At 54.5% G+C, this 14,888-nt stretch overlaps 2 protein-coding genes across 2 annotated transcripts in view; both read right to left on the bottom strand.

Moving 5' to 3' along the window:
* Window positions 1–434: 434 nt before the first annotated feature.
* ALDH4A1 (aldehyde dehydrogenase 4 family member A1) lies at window positions 435–7,956 on the bottom strand. Its single transcript, XM_064497115.1, has 15 exons — window positions 7,801–7,956; window positions 7,171–7,264; window positions 6,983–7,075; window positions 6,838–6,885; window positions 6,375–6,530; window positions 5,834–5,983; window positions 5,677–5,751; window positions 4,621–4,808; window positions 3,939–4,012; window positions 3,604–3,800; window positions 3,183–3,230; window positions 2,344–2,496; window positions 2,080–2,201; window positions 792–910; window positions 435–702 (listed from the first exon to the last, which is right to left on the bottom strand). The coding sequence occupies exons 1-15, from the start codon at window positions 7,824–7,826 to the stop codon at window positions 590–592; spliced, it is 1,656 nt and encodes a 551-aa protein (XP_064353185.1). The 5' UTR covers window positions 7,827–7,956; the 3' UTR covers window positions 435–589.
* A 623-nt stretch (window positions 7,957–8,579) lies between these two features.
* Window positions 8,580–14,888, bottom strand: part of IFFO2 (intermediate filament family orphan 2) — a 41,665-nt gene continuing 35,356 nt past the window's right edge. The window contains exon 9 of the mRNA XM_064497114.1: window positions 8,580–14,262. Coding sequence (XP_064353184.1) covers window positions 14,157–14,262 — 106 coding nt within the window. The 3' untranslated portion in view covers window positions 8,580–14,156. The remainder of the gene's footprint in view (window positions 14,263–14,888) is intronic.

Genomic DNA, 14,888 nt, shown 5'->3' with positions numbered 1-14,888 from the left:
CGCGCTGGATGAGGACCAACGCGATGGAAGAGGCCAGCCGGCTCCCTCGCGTCCTGGCCCTGCTCCTCTAGCTGCATCTCGGCTTTAAACGCTGCTGGTGAGTCCAAATCCCCCCGAAGAGGCACGTTACTATTAAGCCTAGAAGAAGTTTTGTATTAATATTATCATCTCTGTGTTTGAGTAAGCTTTAACACTGGGCATTCCCCTCTTAAGGCCTAAATTAGAGAGAAAAATCACATCTGCAAGACCTTCTTTGCAGATTTAGGGCAGAACAACTCAGGGAGGAGGCAGCTGGGCTCAGGCTTTGCTCTCAGGCCCCGGCTTTCCAGTACCTGCAGCATGTTGTCATCGCATTTTATTCGCATATTATTACATCCCTATTAGCAGCAGCGGCTGCCTGGCACATTCACACGACCAAGAATTCACAAAGACGCTTTTTTTGAGTTATTCATTTTAATAATTTTTTCCTAAAATAAACCTTAATCTCTTGAGCTACAGGTAACTTGCTCTAAGTGCTGTCGGGGCTGCAGCTGGAAGCTGCCGTGTGCGTCGAGCATCAGTAGTACAGGGGCGCGGGGCCGGGGGGGCCTCAGTGCATGTAGGCGTAGCGCCAGTCGGGCAGCGGCACGTGCGTCTCCTTGACGGCCTGGGGCGACGTCCAGCGCAGGACGTAGTGGGGGCCGCCCGGCTTGTCGTTGGTCCCTGTTTCGGGAGGAAAAAGCAGCCGTGACCAAGACGGAGGAGGCGCAGAGGTCAGTAATGTCTTTCCCCGCAGGCGTTTTTAATCTCACCTGAGATGCGGGAGCCCCCGAAGGGCTGCTGAGCCACGACGGCGCCTGTCGACTTGTCGTTGATGTAGAAGTTGCCCGTGGCGTTGCGCAGGCGCTTCCTCGCTTCCTCGATGACGCTCCTGGGAGGAACAGAAAGGATGGTCAGCACGGAGCAGGCTGGACCACAGTCGTGCAAAAAACATGTTGCACTTCAAATACATACCAAGAACAGTATGTGCTCAGAGCTTGATTTGAATTATTGCATTGTATCTTTATTTTGTAGCCTTACATTTAAATAAGGAAGAGTAATTGAAAAAAAAACTAGTTGTAACCATGGCCAAATAACTAACTAAAAAGGTCATTAAGCATAACAACTTTTATTCCTCTTAACCATATTTTTTTACATAAGTAACTTAACCACCTCAACCATTTCTGCTTCATGCTCTACTGAAGTTTCTCGCAAAATAAATAAAATACAAAAAGAACTTGGCTTTCACACTAGCAACACTTCCTAGCTCTTCATGGCTTAATAATAAAAATAAGTTTTCCTCTTAGCTTCTATCTTTACTCTTTAAAAAGCTTGTGCTTCCTTTGTCTCTTCCCCTTTTGGGGGAAAAAAAAATCACTACAGGGGGTCTGAAAAATGCCTTTTCGGGGAGAAACTATCTCAGACGCGAAGTTCTGAGTGTCCGGGTGGTTGACGCTTGGGTCTTAGCCCCCCTCGCAGGGAGGAGGACTAAGAGCCCCGGGGGACCGCGGGCGGCTGCCCCGGCTCCGGGGGTGCCGCAGCCCCCCCCCCCAGCCGCCCCCTCGGGGTCCCCGCGGCCGAGCGTCCGTCCCCCCGGCTCCGACCTCGAGCTGCGTAGCCCGGTGCCATAAGGCACTTAGGTTGGGAGCTGGGTGAGGGAAGCTCTGCCGGGAAATGGGGGGCACCCGAGCGGGCGGCGGGGCGGGACTGGGCACCCCCCGAGTCCGGACAGCCCCCTCCCGGGTTACAGTGCTCTCGGCCCTCCTCCCGGCCGCTCCGACCCTTACGTCTGAGATAGTTTCTCACCAAAAAAGCACTTTTTGTGGGAGAAACCACCTTAGAGGCATCTCCTTGCAGGCTGAGCTGGAGGAGAGCTGAGAGCAGTGTAAGCCGCAGGGAAAGGGCTTTTTTCGTCCTTGCCGGGTAGCGCAGGGCTCCGGGGAGAAGCGACCAACGCACCGTGGAGCCGGCGACCCTGCAAGGAGGAAAAAAGCCCTTTCCCCTCCGCCGCAAATGGTCGCGGCGCGTCCAGGCCGCGCTCGTGCGGATTTTGGCACTTACTTCTCCCGGGCGAAGATTGCCCCCGTGAGGCCGTAGGGCGTCGTGGTGTCGACGAGCTCCAAGACCTCCTTGAACCGCTGCTCCGGGTAGACGTACACGGTGAGGACCGGGCCAAAAATTTCCTGCAGAGCAAAATCGGAGCGTTCAGACAGCGGGGAGAGCTTCCTCGCGCAACCCACAGCCTCCAAAGCAAGTGGCGGGCGCTAAACTAGCAACTAGCTCTGTACTTTTACTGCCATTTTGCTCCCAACTAGCTGCTCTCACCTCCTTCATGATGGGATCCTCGGGGTCTTTGCTCTCCACGATGCACGGCTCCACGAAATACCCAACGCTGTCGTCGCAGCCGCCGCCCGCCAAGATGGTGAGGTTGGGGGAGGCCTTGGCGTGCTCGATCCACTTCTTTATGCGGGCGAAAGACTGGAGGAAGGAAATAATAAAAGCCTGTGAGCTTGGGGGTCTAAAACGAGGTCTCTGTATTTTGGAAGTGGGGCTGGGGGAGCGTGGGCAAGCTCTTTTAGGGCTACTCTTAGCTCTCTTCCAGCTCAAGAGGGCTGGGAGCTGGCAGTACAGTCTCAGACACTCTAAACCTTAAGTCTAAGATATTTTCTCAGTTAAAAAAAGAAAAAAAAAGCACTTTTCAACCCAAGGTTTGAAACTGGCTTAATAGGGGCAGCAAATGTGGCATGGACGCTAGGCCCTGGAGGAAGGATTCCCTGCTAGGGGACACGGGGAGCCCAAGAAGAAGGGGACTGTGGTGTCCAGGCAGTCTCCTTCGTGGTTACACTGCTCTTAGCCCTCCTCCTGCTCCGGAGGGTTGGGAGCCAGAGACGTGGTCCCGGACACTCCGAACCTCACGTCGGAGATGACAGTTTCTCACCCAAAAAGTGCTTTTCAAGAGGGGCAGTGACAAAGGGCTGCACTATTTTGGGAGGGCTGCACTACTTTGGGAAGGCCAGCGAGTCCCACGTCCCTATCGCTGATATTCTGCCTAATCACTGACTTTTAAACTTCACCCAAGGCTTAAATAAAACTGCTTAACAAAGATGCTCAAGCGTGGTGCTGCTATTCTGGTGCACAAGTAGAAACAAGATATTTGCGCTTACCTTGTCATCAATCACCGCGGAGAAAAACGTCCCAAAGTCCTGGACAGGCTGCGGGAGGAAAGAAAGGAGAACGTGTAAGGGCCACGTTGTGCCAGAAAGGTAACTCTAAAACAGGGAGCTGAAATTCCCAGAATAACCCTTTTCCCCACTCCGAAACGCCTCTTGGAGGGGCAAACTACCCCTTTTCAATTAGTCTGCGGCGTTCGGCGACTTACACAATCCTTCCCGCAGACGCTGGCTACAAGTTAATTTCTAATCACTAAAAAAAGACGGAGGGGGGGACGGAGGGGTGGTGGCGGGGAGAACCAGTGGATGAAAAGCTTGGTTCAATAGGAATTAGTAGCCGGTTACCGCAGTCTCTAATCCCATCAGCCACCCGCTGAGCCGCAAAGCCCTTCAGCAGCCCAGCAGCTCTGCTCACGTCTCCCACTTTGATCTTCCCGTGCTCCTCCAGCAGCTTCTCTTTGATCCGGGGCCACAGCGAGTCCGGGACGTAGAGGCGGGAGCAAGCGGAGCATTTCTGGCCGCCGTACTCGAAGGCCGCGCGCAGGGTCCCGTTCACCACGCTGGCCACGTCGGCCGAGCCGTGCACCAGGTGGAAGTTCTTCCCGCCGCACTCTGGGCTCCGCGAGGGGCAGGAGAAGGAAGCGGTGAGTGAGGAGCCGTCCCGGCCGCGCGGCCTCCGGGGAGCCGACCCCGAACTCCCCGAAGGCCCCTCAACGCCTCGGCACTAGCCCTTCCGCGCCCCCGAATTACCTCCAGCCAGACGCGGGAAATTGCGGTACCGGTCCAGGTTTTCGGACACCTGCTTCCAGAGGCGCTTGAAGGTCCTGCAAGAGAGCAGAGGAGCTGCTTAGAAAGCTCTCGCGTTCACACACAAGGGGAGGGTGGAAAAAGGTCCAGGTCTTGGCCCTGCTGAAGAGGAGCCCGCGCCAAACCCAAAGGTCCCTCCCCGAAGGTCCCTCCCCGAAGGACAGGACGCCCTAAAAGCAGGAGAGGCCACCTGAGAACAAGACCAAAGCAATGGATGCTACAGAAAAACCTGACATTTTGCAAACATAAACAGCTGAAGTGTCACGGGGAGGAATAAAGAAAGCGCCCAGCAGAAGTTTCCCGTTCTTCTCCTTTCCCCGCTTCTTTTTGGTGCTTACTGTGACAAACCCCTCGGCCACAAAACAATAAAAATGCTAATAAACTCCCACTGGGAGACACAGCCACTAACACTAATTTATGAGCTTCCCACCTTTAAAGCAAGACGCTCATCAGACCATGGCATTCGCCGCCGGTTTAATAGCCTGCTGCCTCCGGGAGCGACGCTCCGGGGCCCCCAGAGTCACTAACGCGCCCTGAGTTTGCAAATCCACCCAATGCATGCTCGAAATGCCCATTTTAGCAGGAAAATCCGGCTAGGCGCCCTTTCCGTTAGTTTGGAACTTACGGCACGCTGCCGGTGAAGTTGAGCCCGCAGAAGTGCTCGGAGGCGGTGACGGCGTCCCCGAAGACGGGCCCGTCGGCCGGCACGAACTGAACCACGTCGGGAGGGAGCCCGGCGTCGAGGAGGATCCTGTACACGGCGTAGCTGGCCAGCACGGCGGCATCGCTGGGCTTCCACAGCACCACGTTGCCCTGGGGCGAGAGGGGAGAGTCAGCGCGGCGAGAAACCCGCCCCGGGCTTCGGCCCAACCGGCCCAGGGTCACCAGTGCCCGGGCGCTTCAGAAGTCTAAAGTACCCGTTGCCGCGGCACTGATTAACATCTGCTGATTAATAAACTACCAGGTCGCGCAGGCCGGCGAGCTTTCCGCGTGCATCTACCCCCCGGGAAAGATTCCCCAGCTCCCCGTCCTGTCTTAGCTTCATCCTCGTCCTTCATCCTCCCAAAATTCACAGGGTTGCCTGCACCTCGCTTGCCACTTTAAAAAGCAATCGCTGTAAATTAAAAGCTTGGCGCTTTCCCCTATCTCAGCCTCTTCTGTCGCTAGTGCGGGACGCTGCTGCTGGAGGGGACCGGCTTTGACGCCAGGATTAAACCTGAGGTCTTAAGTAGTAAAAACACTATTTGTTTTTTCCCCGAGCAGGATGCACGAGGGAAACAGGACATGGGGCTAACAGGACACTACGACACCTTGCTGCAATCGAAACCTCGGTCTAATCGTACTCGAGAAGAGGAGCAGGCGATCCCAAATGCATCTGCTACTTGCCGAGGGGTGAAGGCGGCCACGCTCGGTTTTGTAGGTGCAGAAACACCTTAAAACAGCGAGCGCGAAGCTCCTCCATCCCAGCACGTAAATCGTTCCCGAGACTCGGAGTCGGGGCCTGCGCTCGGCGGCTGGATCAGCGCTGGGGCCAGCGGCTGCCCCGCCGCTCCAGCTTACGACCCTGGAGCATCCCAGAGCCGGGGAAGCCCGATTTGCTCCGTGCAGAGATACCGGGCCCCCCCGGCCCCCCGCGCATCCCTCCGGCCCCGGGGGAAGCAGCCGCCGCCGCGCCGCTCACCATCAGCGCCGGAGCTCCCGCCAGGTTCCCGCCGATGGCCGTGAAGTTGAAGGGCGAGACGGCCGCCACGAAGCCCTGTGGGGCGGCAAAGGGAGCGGGGTCGGCGGTGCGTGGCCCCCGCGGCCCCCCCGGGCTCGGGGCCGGCCCCGCCGCTCACCTCCAGCCCCCGGTAGACCATGCTGTTGGTGCTGCCGTCGGCGCTGAGCGGCTGGGCATCCTCCAGCTCCACCGCGTACTTGGCGTTGAAGCGGAAGAAGTCGATCAGCTCGGCGGCCGCATCGATTTCCGCCTGGATCACGGTCTTACCCTGAGCGGGGAGCAGAGAAAAACGAAATGGAGGAGCCCCCTCCGCGCCGGGGAGCCAGGCAGCGCCGCGGTCTATTAAATAAAAACACCGAGGGGATGGAGAGGGGGAAACGCAACAGCTGTGAGCCCCAGCGAGCCCCAGATGTGGTTTACGGGGTCCCTCTGCCACGTGCTCTGGGCTGGAGGAGCCCGGCCTCCTCCTGCCGCATTGGTCCCGCGGGAAACGGCCCCGTTTCCCTCCTTCCTTGGGGGAAGGATCGGCCGGGAACAGCCCAACTACAGGCGCTTCTAACGTTACAGCCCTCCGCCCCCCATCCCGGTGCCGCGAAATAGCTCGGCAGCTCCTCCCGCCCCGCGTCCCCAGGTGCCCCCGTCCCAAACGCGCCTCTTACCTGCCCGACCATGGTTTTGGCCAGCACTTCGGCTCGTCGCGGGCCGCTCAGCAGCTCGGCGGCCTTGAGGAAGATCTGGGCCCGGTCCCGGACGGGTTTCAGGTCCCATTCCCTCCTGGCCGCCACGGCAGCGTTAATGGCTTTGTTAATGAGGTCCTGCGGAGCAGACGGGCAGAGCAGCGAAAATGAGGAGCCCGTTCCCTCTGCGAAGCCGGGCTAGAAGCCCCACCAGGAGATAAGGACACGTCGCTAGATGCTCCCTAAAACCGGGTGAAGCACAGTCGCTTCTTCTCGAAAGGCCACCAGCTACTTCAAGACACGCTACGAGGGTTGACCTGCCTCCTCCGGCGGAGGCTGCTGGAGAAACCGGCAGCCCGGCGGCCTCATCACCCACGCTGGCGCCCGGCCAGGCCACCGCGGCCACCACCCCGCCGCGTGACAACCCGAGGGAGGGGACACGCACCTTGTCGGCGTAGCAGAACTTGGCCACCTTGTGCGAGTGATTGAAGGGCTGCAAAAGGGAGGAAAAGGCGCCGTGATTTCCCAGCCGGCGCGGCTCCCTCTCGCCCGACGCGACCCCCCCCCGCCCCCCTGGCCCCCCAACTCACCGAGAGCTGGTACCGCACGGCGGACGTCCACACCTCCTCCCCGGCGACCACGCAGGGGATGGCCGCCGTCGCGTCCTTCAGCTCGCCCAGCGCCTGGAGAGGGAAGGGAACGGCGTCGGGGCCTGGACGGAGAGGGGGCAGCGCGGACCCCCCCCCCCCGGCCGCCCCCAGCTTAGCCCCCGCGTTACCTTCTGCAGGGCGGCTCGCTCGGGGCTCCCCGCCTTGAACTCCAGGACGGGCTCGTTGGTCACCTCGACGGCGGGGCTGTGCCGCCATCTCCGCCTAGGAGGGGAGCGCGGGAGATGCTGAAACCCCCCCGGTTTCCTCGGCGGGGCCTCGCCCCGTCGCGCCCCCAAATCCCGCGCGCTTTCTCGCTCGGCTCACGGCTCCCCGGTGAAAGCAGCCCCGAGCTCGGAAAAGGGACTCCCGAGGGGGGATTTGCGTGGGGAAAAGGGGGAACGGGACCCCGGGTGGCCCCAGGTCGCCGCTGCAGCGGGCCGGCTGCGGCCATCACCGTGCCGCCCCGTGCTCCGGGCGTTGCTCAGCCTCGGCAGCCCGCCAGCAGCCCCTCGGGCCTGAAATCCCACGTCCCAAAAAGGGGGGGGGGGGAGGAAAAACAACAAAAAGAACCTGCTACGGAGCGAAAGCACCGCCTCCGCGGCGGGGAAGCTAAGAACGGGCAAAGCCGGGGCGGGGAACCGGGGTTTCGCCACGGCGGGGCCGCCGCTGGGCAGGAAGCGGCTTCCCCACGGCCGCGGCGGGGCCCAAAAAGCGGCTCCCGGGGCGGGGGAGGAGCGGGGGGCCGCGGCAGCACTCACCCGGCGCCGCGCAGCGCCCGCCACATCGCGGCCGCCGTTCCCACGCTCCCCGCGCGTTCCCACGCTCCCCGCGCGTTCCCACGCGCCGCCGTTCCCACGCTCCCCGCGCGCGCCGCTCCCCACGGCCCCGCCCCCCCGCGCCCGCCGCGGGGCCGTGCCGCGCGCAGCCAATGGGAGCCCGCCTTCCCCCCCCCCCACCCCGCGCGGGCGGGCGCGCCTAATAGAAAGGGAAAGGGGGGAGAAAAAAATTGCCTGTTTCTGGCGCAGGCGGCGCGGCCGAAGCGGGGCGGGCGGGCGGCCTCTTCGCGGCGTCCTCAGGCCTGCGACCTGCGGGCGAGAAAGGAAGAAGCGAGCTGAAAGCAGCGAGGCGCAGCGGCTTTTTTGGGGAATAATAATAATAAAAAAGAGAAAAAAAGAAAAAAGGACAGCGTACTATTAAGGGGGTATAGGCAGGGCCATGCTAAAGCAGGAAGGGGCTGGTTGGCGCAGAGCAGAGGAACGCAAAGCAGCAGAGCAATCTGCTTTTTTGCCGATGACACTTGCATTTTTAAAGGATATTGACGCCCTAAGGTCCTTTAGCCGCCTTTTGGCTCAGGAAGGGGGCCTGGAGGCTCGGCCTCCTTGGAGGTTGAGCCTCCTTTGGGTGCTTTATCTGCTCCCGGCCGGCGCAGAGGAAGGGCCCCGGGTGCCAGAAGGGGTGAGCGGCTCTTTCGTGGCGGCTGAGCCGCGAGGGAAGGTCGTCCACCGATGTGCAGAAATTAACACACGCAGACGCTAAGCAGGAGTTTGGCATTTATTTTAATTTTTTTTTTGTTTGTTTTGTTCCTTGTAACCAGAGAATCGCTGTAACCCGTTTTCATCGACAAGCTTCCGAACGCCCCCCGCGCGCGGAGAAGCCCGTTCGGTTCGCGACGCGGAGGTCACGGACGGGCCCCCACGGATGAACCGGGCCCCCAAGGATGAACCAGGCCCCGGCGGCTCGCGGGGGGCTGCGGCGCTGGGCTGGCGCCCCGCGGAAGCGAGGGGGGCCGGGGGGGGGCACGGGGAGCCCAGCCCTCGAAGGGGGCGGCTGCTTTTTGGCACTAAAAGGGAGATAAATCCACTGCAACTCGCGGGGCTTCGGATGCTCCCGGCTCTCGCGGCACCACTTTCGGCACCGCTTCTAAAACATTTGCTTTCTGAAGGCTTTGCCGCTCTCAGATCCGCCGCCGCTGAGTGCATGCAACACTCGGCTCGCTTTTAAACACTGAGGACGGATTTCCAGGCGGAAAAAGTTGATCTAAACCTGAACGCGGGGCAGGGGACCGCAGCTCTGCAGCGGCATGCTTGGGAGCTGGTTCATCCTTGGCCCTTTCCTCACCAGAGCTCAAATAGCGTTATCGGCTAAGTCTTTTTCTTTAAAAGAAGCTAATATACAGAATATAAAGCACAATATTTACAACGGTACGGTAAACAGTTTCGTTTCCACACTGATCAGTAGTCTGTTGTCAGGTGTATAAAACAAAGTCTTACATGACCTAGGAGAAACGGAGAGGGAGTGACGTGGCATGGGGAAAGATGACACCCTCCGTTTAAACCCCTTAAAGAATAAATAACCATTTTTTGGCAGAACTGAGCTACGTACGCTTTAGCCACAGGTACCGTGTTTCAAAGACTACGTTGCGTGTTTCTCCCGGTGAAACCACATTATGCAGGAAGCGTGCCTAGTGACCAAGCTTTTATCATCCCAAACCCTTTCTAATAAAAAAAAAACACCGTTAGGATTTTAGGTTAAACCTACTCGGGGATTGTCAGTTCAGACAGCCTCGCGTTAGACAGCAGGGAATCCTGATTGCGAGAAGCATCGTTAAACACCCATTTCTTACCATACAACCTTTGCTCCTTCAAAAGAAGCGGCTTGAAAGGCTTCTGCGGGCGCAGAAGAGTCTCAAGACACTGAACGACACACAAAAACAGACCAAAAAAGCGTGTTTTTTTTCCACTACTCTGCCAGGGACTTGTGGTCAAGCCTGCAGCGTTCCCCTCCCTCGCCAGCAGCGAGGGGAAGGGGTGAAATGCAGTTTGGCAGGTAGCATTTCTAGTTCAACCTAAAACACCATTTTCAACGCAAGGATACGATGCGTTGCCTCGACTGGCGATTTCTGTTCTCATTTAAAACCCAAACTCGAGAAGTTCCCTTTCAATAAAGCTCACAGCCAGGCATTTCGGTGACTGATCGCTGGGGGGAAACACGGTAAAAGCCGCGCGTTCCCCTCCGACCCGAGTCCCGGAGCAGCGCAAGAGAATCGAACCCAGGAGTCCCGAAGCAAAACACCGAAAAACCTCCTCGGGGCGTGAGACCACACGGCACGGCGCGGGAAAAGCCGGGTCCGTCTCGGCAGCCGACCAGAGCTAAGCAGGGATGTGACACTGAAGAGCGCAAACGCTCTTCTTGCCTTTCGGAGCCGCGGGAAACACCGGCAAATCGCTGCTTGGCGGAGGCTGCAGAGTCGGGGTACGGCTGCGGGCACCCACCGGCCACCATCGCCTTTACTCGGCCCGTCCCGGGCTGGTGACGGAGGTGGCATTTTTGCTGGCAGGAATAATCATGCCAGAACATCTCTTATTAGAGGGAAACGGCCACCCCAGCGGCTACAGCCAAGCCGGCAACCGAGGCTTTGCCCCGCTCTCGCTCCCTTTCCGCGGCATCACGTGAAACCGTGAATCTGGAGCCTCATCAAAGCAGAAGGTATTTCACAAGGGCGCAATCGTATTTGCTAACAGAAATCCCTCTGCACTTTAAAAACCTCTAATAAAAACAGAATACATACCGTGGTATTCATAAATACATCACACGTTTAGCTCAGCTCAATTCCATCACGTCCCCCTGCCCCAAACTTCCTAAAACAATTTTGTCGTCTGAACTAACACGGTAGTTACTAAATCCTTGAAAAATGGTTGTATCATATGATTCTTTGGACGGTTTTGAACAACATGCATCCACAAAAGCGACTGCCATTTGTGTACTGAAAACATTTTGTACAAATCCATTTTAGTAATTTGATCTATTATTACACTGCTAACAAGCAAAAAAATTTGCTTCCTTGAAATCCCCTTTTAAAAAATGAGAAACAATGAGGAGGATTTTCTGATTAGAAGTCTAAAAAAGTGTCAATATGACACCGCATTAAGAATAGAAAACAAAAATAAAGTATTTACAGCTTTACAAAGGAAAAAACAACAACAAAAAAAAGAGGTCATCAAAATCATTTCCAGCATTTTCACGATTTTTTTCTGGCGAGCTTTTGATCTGGTTGCTACAGAGTGGTTCAGCGCAAGCAGAACAGGACCACTGTCAGGTAAATCAGCAGCATCGGTTCACACTAACCTAACCAGAAACGTGCTACGGAAACTATCGAGGACCAACCCTGGCGACCGCCAGAAGGTTGACCACCGGCTATTAAGTCCTATACAGCCTAGATGAAAATAACCCCCCAATCCCAGGTATAAAAACATCTTTTCTCTTGTTAAAGTGGATTACATACGGTTATAAGAAACAGACACCAACAACCATGGTAAGTCACCATCATACACATCACCATCGTACACGTTATTTCTATACTCTTTACTATAGTCCCACATCCCTTATACGTACGAGCAAACGCAACCCCCTTAGAGATGCTCCTCATAATTATGGCTATGAGATAAACTGTAGGTTACAGGTAACTTGTTTTGACAGCTAAATATCCGCTCCCTCGTTTGGCTCACACCGTCAAACCGAGGATCCTTTCCTACCTCGACGTACCAGCTACTAGTTTCAGGAACACTCAGCCTTTTCCCTGCTAGGACACTGAGTTTTAAAGAAAAAATTCAAAATAAAAAACCCCCCTGCAGCTAAGCTGGACGGCTCTTCAAATTGCTCAGTCCCCCCAGTCCCAAGGAGCCCTCGGTAACTGGAGGAGAGCCTCCGAGGAGGCTGATCGCTTACCCGTGCCTCCACCAAAGGCCCCCGAAGCGTTGCAGACGTTTGGCTTTGGCAGACGGTTTCTCGGCCTCGCGAGAAACTACACGTTTAGCAGCTGAAGTTCAAACAGGCTCGACCGCCTTAAGAATACGCGAAGGAAAAACATGCAGCCCCGCTCCCCTCGGAGAAATATCCCAACGGATATTTCTCGCCCCTGCCCACCCACCCCAAACCTGCAGCCTTAACGAACGTAACATTTACCACTTTGGCCACATAAAAAATAACAGGAATGAGCGCTTTGGAATAAGGTTTCTTTTTCAGAAAGTAATATATGCCTACGTGATGAAACAGGCTTTGAAAAAGCCACTAACTAACACAAGAACCAAGAAGTTACCAGCTACTCTATGAATATCTGCACTGAGTATTTCCAGCAGCGAGGAAACCCCAGGAATACCCTGGAATCCCTTTCTGTGGACGGAAGTCGGTGATGGATCACTGCGGATCCGGATGGATCATCGCTCACTCTGCAAATCACGGGGAGCCCATCCGACCGGCGCGGCCTGAAAGCACCGTCGTGTCTCAGCAGGAGCCGGATCTCGGCAGAGATGGGGGCTCCGGGCAGCCGGAGAACCCACCATCTGGAAACCCACCATCTGCCGCAACGCCCGGGCTCCTTCGGGGAGAAAGCAGCGCTGATCTGAACCGGCTGCTCGCTTACAAAGCAATCCCACTGATTTCTGATCAATAAATAGGAGAGGCTTGGAAATGAAACTCGGGAAGCTAAAGATTGGCCATTTTAGCTCCACAAAACACTGAGAAGGTGCTTTCATCCTGCCCGGCCTTAGCACGGCTCCTCCCTAACAGTTTCTACATCTTCTGGCAGGAAAAAAATACATTTGGTATTTATACTCAAGTCACGCAAGTGCTAATTAACTATACAGTAACTTCTAGGCAGTATTAACCGTACTTTCAATCTTGGCCTGAAAAAATAATAATAAAAGTGTATTGGCTTAGGTTTACACCCTGTTTTTACCTGGTTGAGGTGCAACAACTCCCCTTAATAACCATAAACAGCCTCTTCATGCCAGAGTTTCCTCTGTCACCGAGTAATCAGACTTTCGATGCTGCTTTCTCTGGTTTCAAAAATACAGAGAGATTGAGAAATAAAGCCTCGGTCTTCTCACTTTCTCACAGAGAAAGCACATGGCTCTTCTTCCCTAATTCTAGGACAGCAGTAGTTTGGGATTCATTTTACTACGCCCTAAAAAGGATTACAGTATTTTCCGATTTTCAGCTTCTCTGAAGAACAGTGGTCTGGACGTCTCCCAAAGTCACGTCTCGAGCCTACATCCATAGCATGGCATGTCAGTTGATCCTGACGCTCCCACTATCCCACTCTACACATCATGAAAGCAGCAAAAAATGTAGTTATCTCCCTGTCAGCAAAGTAAAATCTGCAAACATTACAGTAAAAAAAAAAAAAAAAGAAAGGAAAATACTCGGGAACCGAGGGGCTGATTCCCCTCATAATCCAATCACTGGAAACAAAGGCGTTGTAACATGACATTCCTCCTCAAAGGAAGCTCTACGGATAACTAACATGTGCAAATGTGGTTTTAGCTTTCCTTTCCCCAAGAGATAACTGCAGCCCAGCAAGGACCAAACATTCCATATAAATAAGGCGAGCTTTTTTTGCATAGTAGTTTATCAGTGATATTCCCACCCCACCGAACCCTCCGTTTGCCACCTGCTTTGCCGCCGAGCTGAGACCTGCTTCGTCGGATTCTCGAGTTTAGCAGGAAGCTTGTGCAGATCTCAAAAGCTCCTTCACCCGGAAAGAGGGAATGAAGAAATTCCTTTAAATACTGTATAACTGCTTAATCCTAAAAGCTGTCTCTAAACCCACTATTATTTTTAAGTGTTTACAGTTCAATTTGGAGGCATTCTTTTTTATGCCAGACATTTTTAATCATACCTTAATTGTCCTGGATTCGCTTCTCAATTTGCCAGTGTTCCTTTTGCCAATCAGTGCAGCAGTTCAATAAAACCGTAAGCTTATTGAAATACCCAGAGCCTTTGCAGCACCAATCTCTGCTGCTGCTGCCAGATTTTTTTTATAATATTTTTTATAAAAACACCTGCTATTAATATTCCACTGGAGCTCAAAGTGGCTCAGCTTGGGGCAAAGGCACAATTAAAACACCATGTTTTCTTACAGGACTCTGCATTTATGATTTGTATAACAATAGAAATTTACAGCACCAATCCTTGGGTGGGGTGGGGATGCGTGTAGGAATGAGTCCTTAGAAACCCTGTGCATGGGCTTAAAAGTCTTTTTGTTTTCCTCCATCCATGTATTGTTTTTTAATCTTTTCTCAAGTTTTCCCTTTCACTGGAACGCTCCCATTACGTATCAGCTGACCATGGGCTCCACATCCGCCTCTCTGTCCAACTCGTCCTGAATTTCATCTGTGTTTCCTGAGTCGCTGCTGGCTACGGAGCTGGGAGACGGAGAATTCCTGTAGAGAAATTCAGAGAGAGGCTGAGGCAAGAAACTAAATGCCAATAACAGAGAAGAAAAAAGAAGTGTTCACTTCCCAAAACAGCTGAGAATATCCTTTATGATTGTGAAAGAGAGAATTTTGCATTAAGCATCAGTAGTAAGCATAAGCATCCCATGTGCTCCCAGCGCCACATATGCAATCTGCTATTTAAACGTAAAGGCAGCTCTAGATTTACAGACAGCGAAAATGGAAACTAAGTCCAGTGAACATGCTAGTTCAACATAATACAGAGCTTCAAACTTAGGCCGTGCCGTGAAAACTTCAGAAAGATTTTTGTTGTTCTTTCAAGCCAGGACAGGCAGCGAGGGCAAGCGAGAGAAGAAAAACCCTCCATAGCATATAAATAGGTTCTTAATATATGAAAAGAGAAAAGGCAGAGTTCTCTGTACAAGTCCATAGTCAAGGGCTTGGAGGGATTTTTTTTGTTTTGTTGGGGGGGGGCAGCAGGGAGTGTTTATTTTAGAATAGGTCAGGTCTAGATCTATGACGTTTTAGACCAAGCCTCTATATCGGAGCTCAAGAAGAAATGAGTCCATTTATCCTGCCAGCCCTACTGGCCACATCCTTGTTTTTAATCAATT

This window comes from Dromaius novaehollandiae, chromosome 24 (assembly GCF_036370855.1).
Source record: "Dromaius novaehollandiae isolate bDroNov1 chromosome 24, bDroNov1.hap1, whole genome shotgun sequence".
Classification (NCBI taxonomy): domain Eukaryota; kingdom Metazoa; phylum Chordata; class Aves; order Casuariiformes; family Dromaiidae; genus Dromaius; species Dromaius novaehollandiae.
Note: the sequence above shows the minus strand (reverse complement) of the source record. Positions and strands in the feature narration are given on the sequence as shown.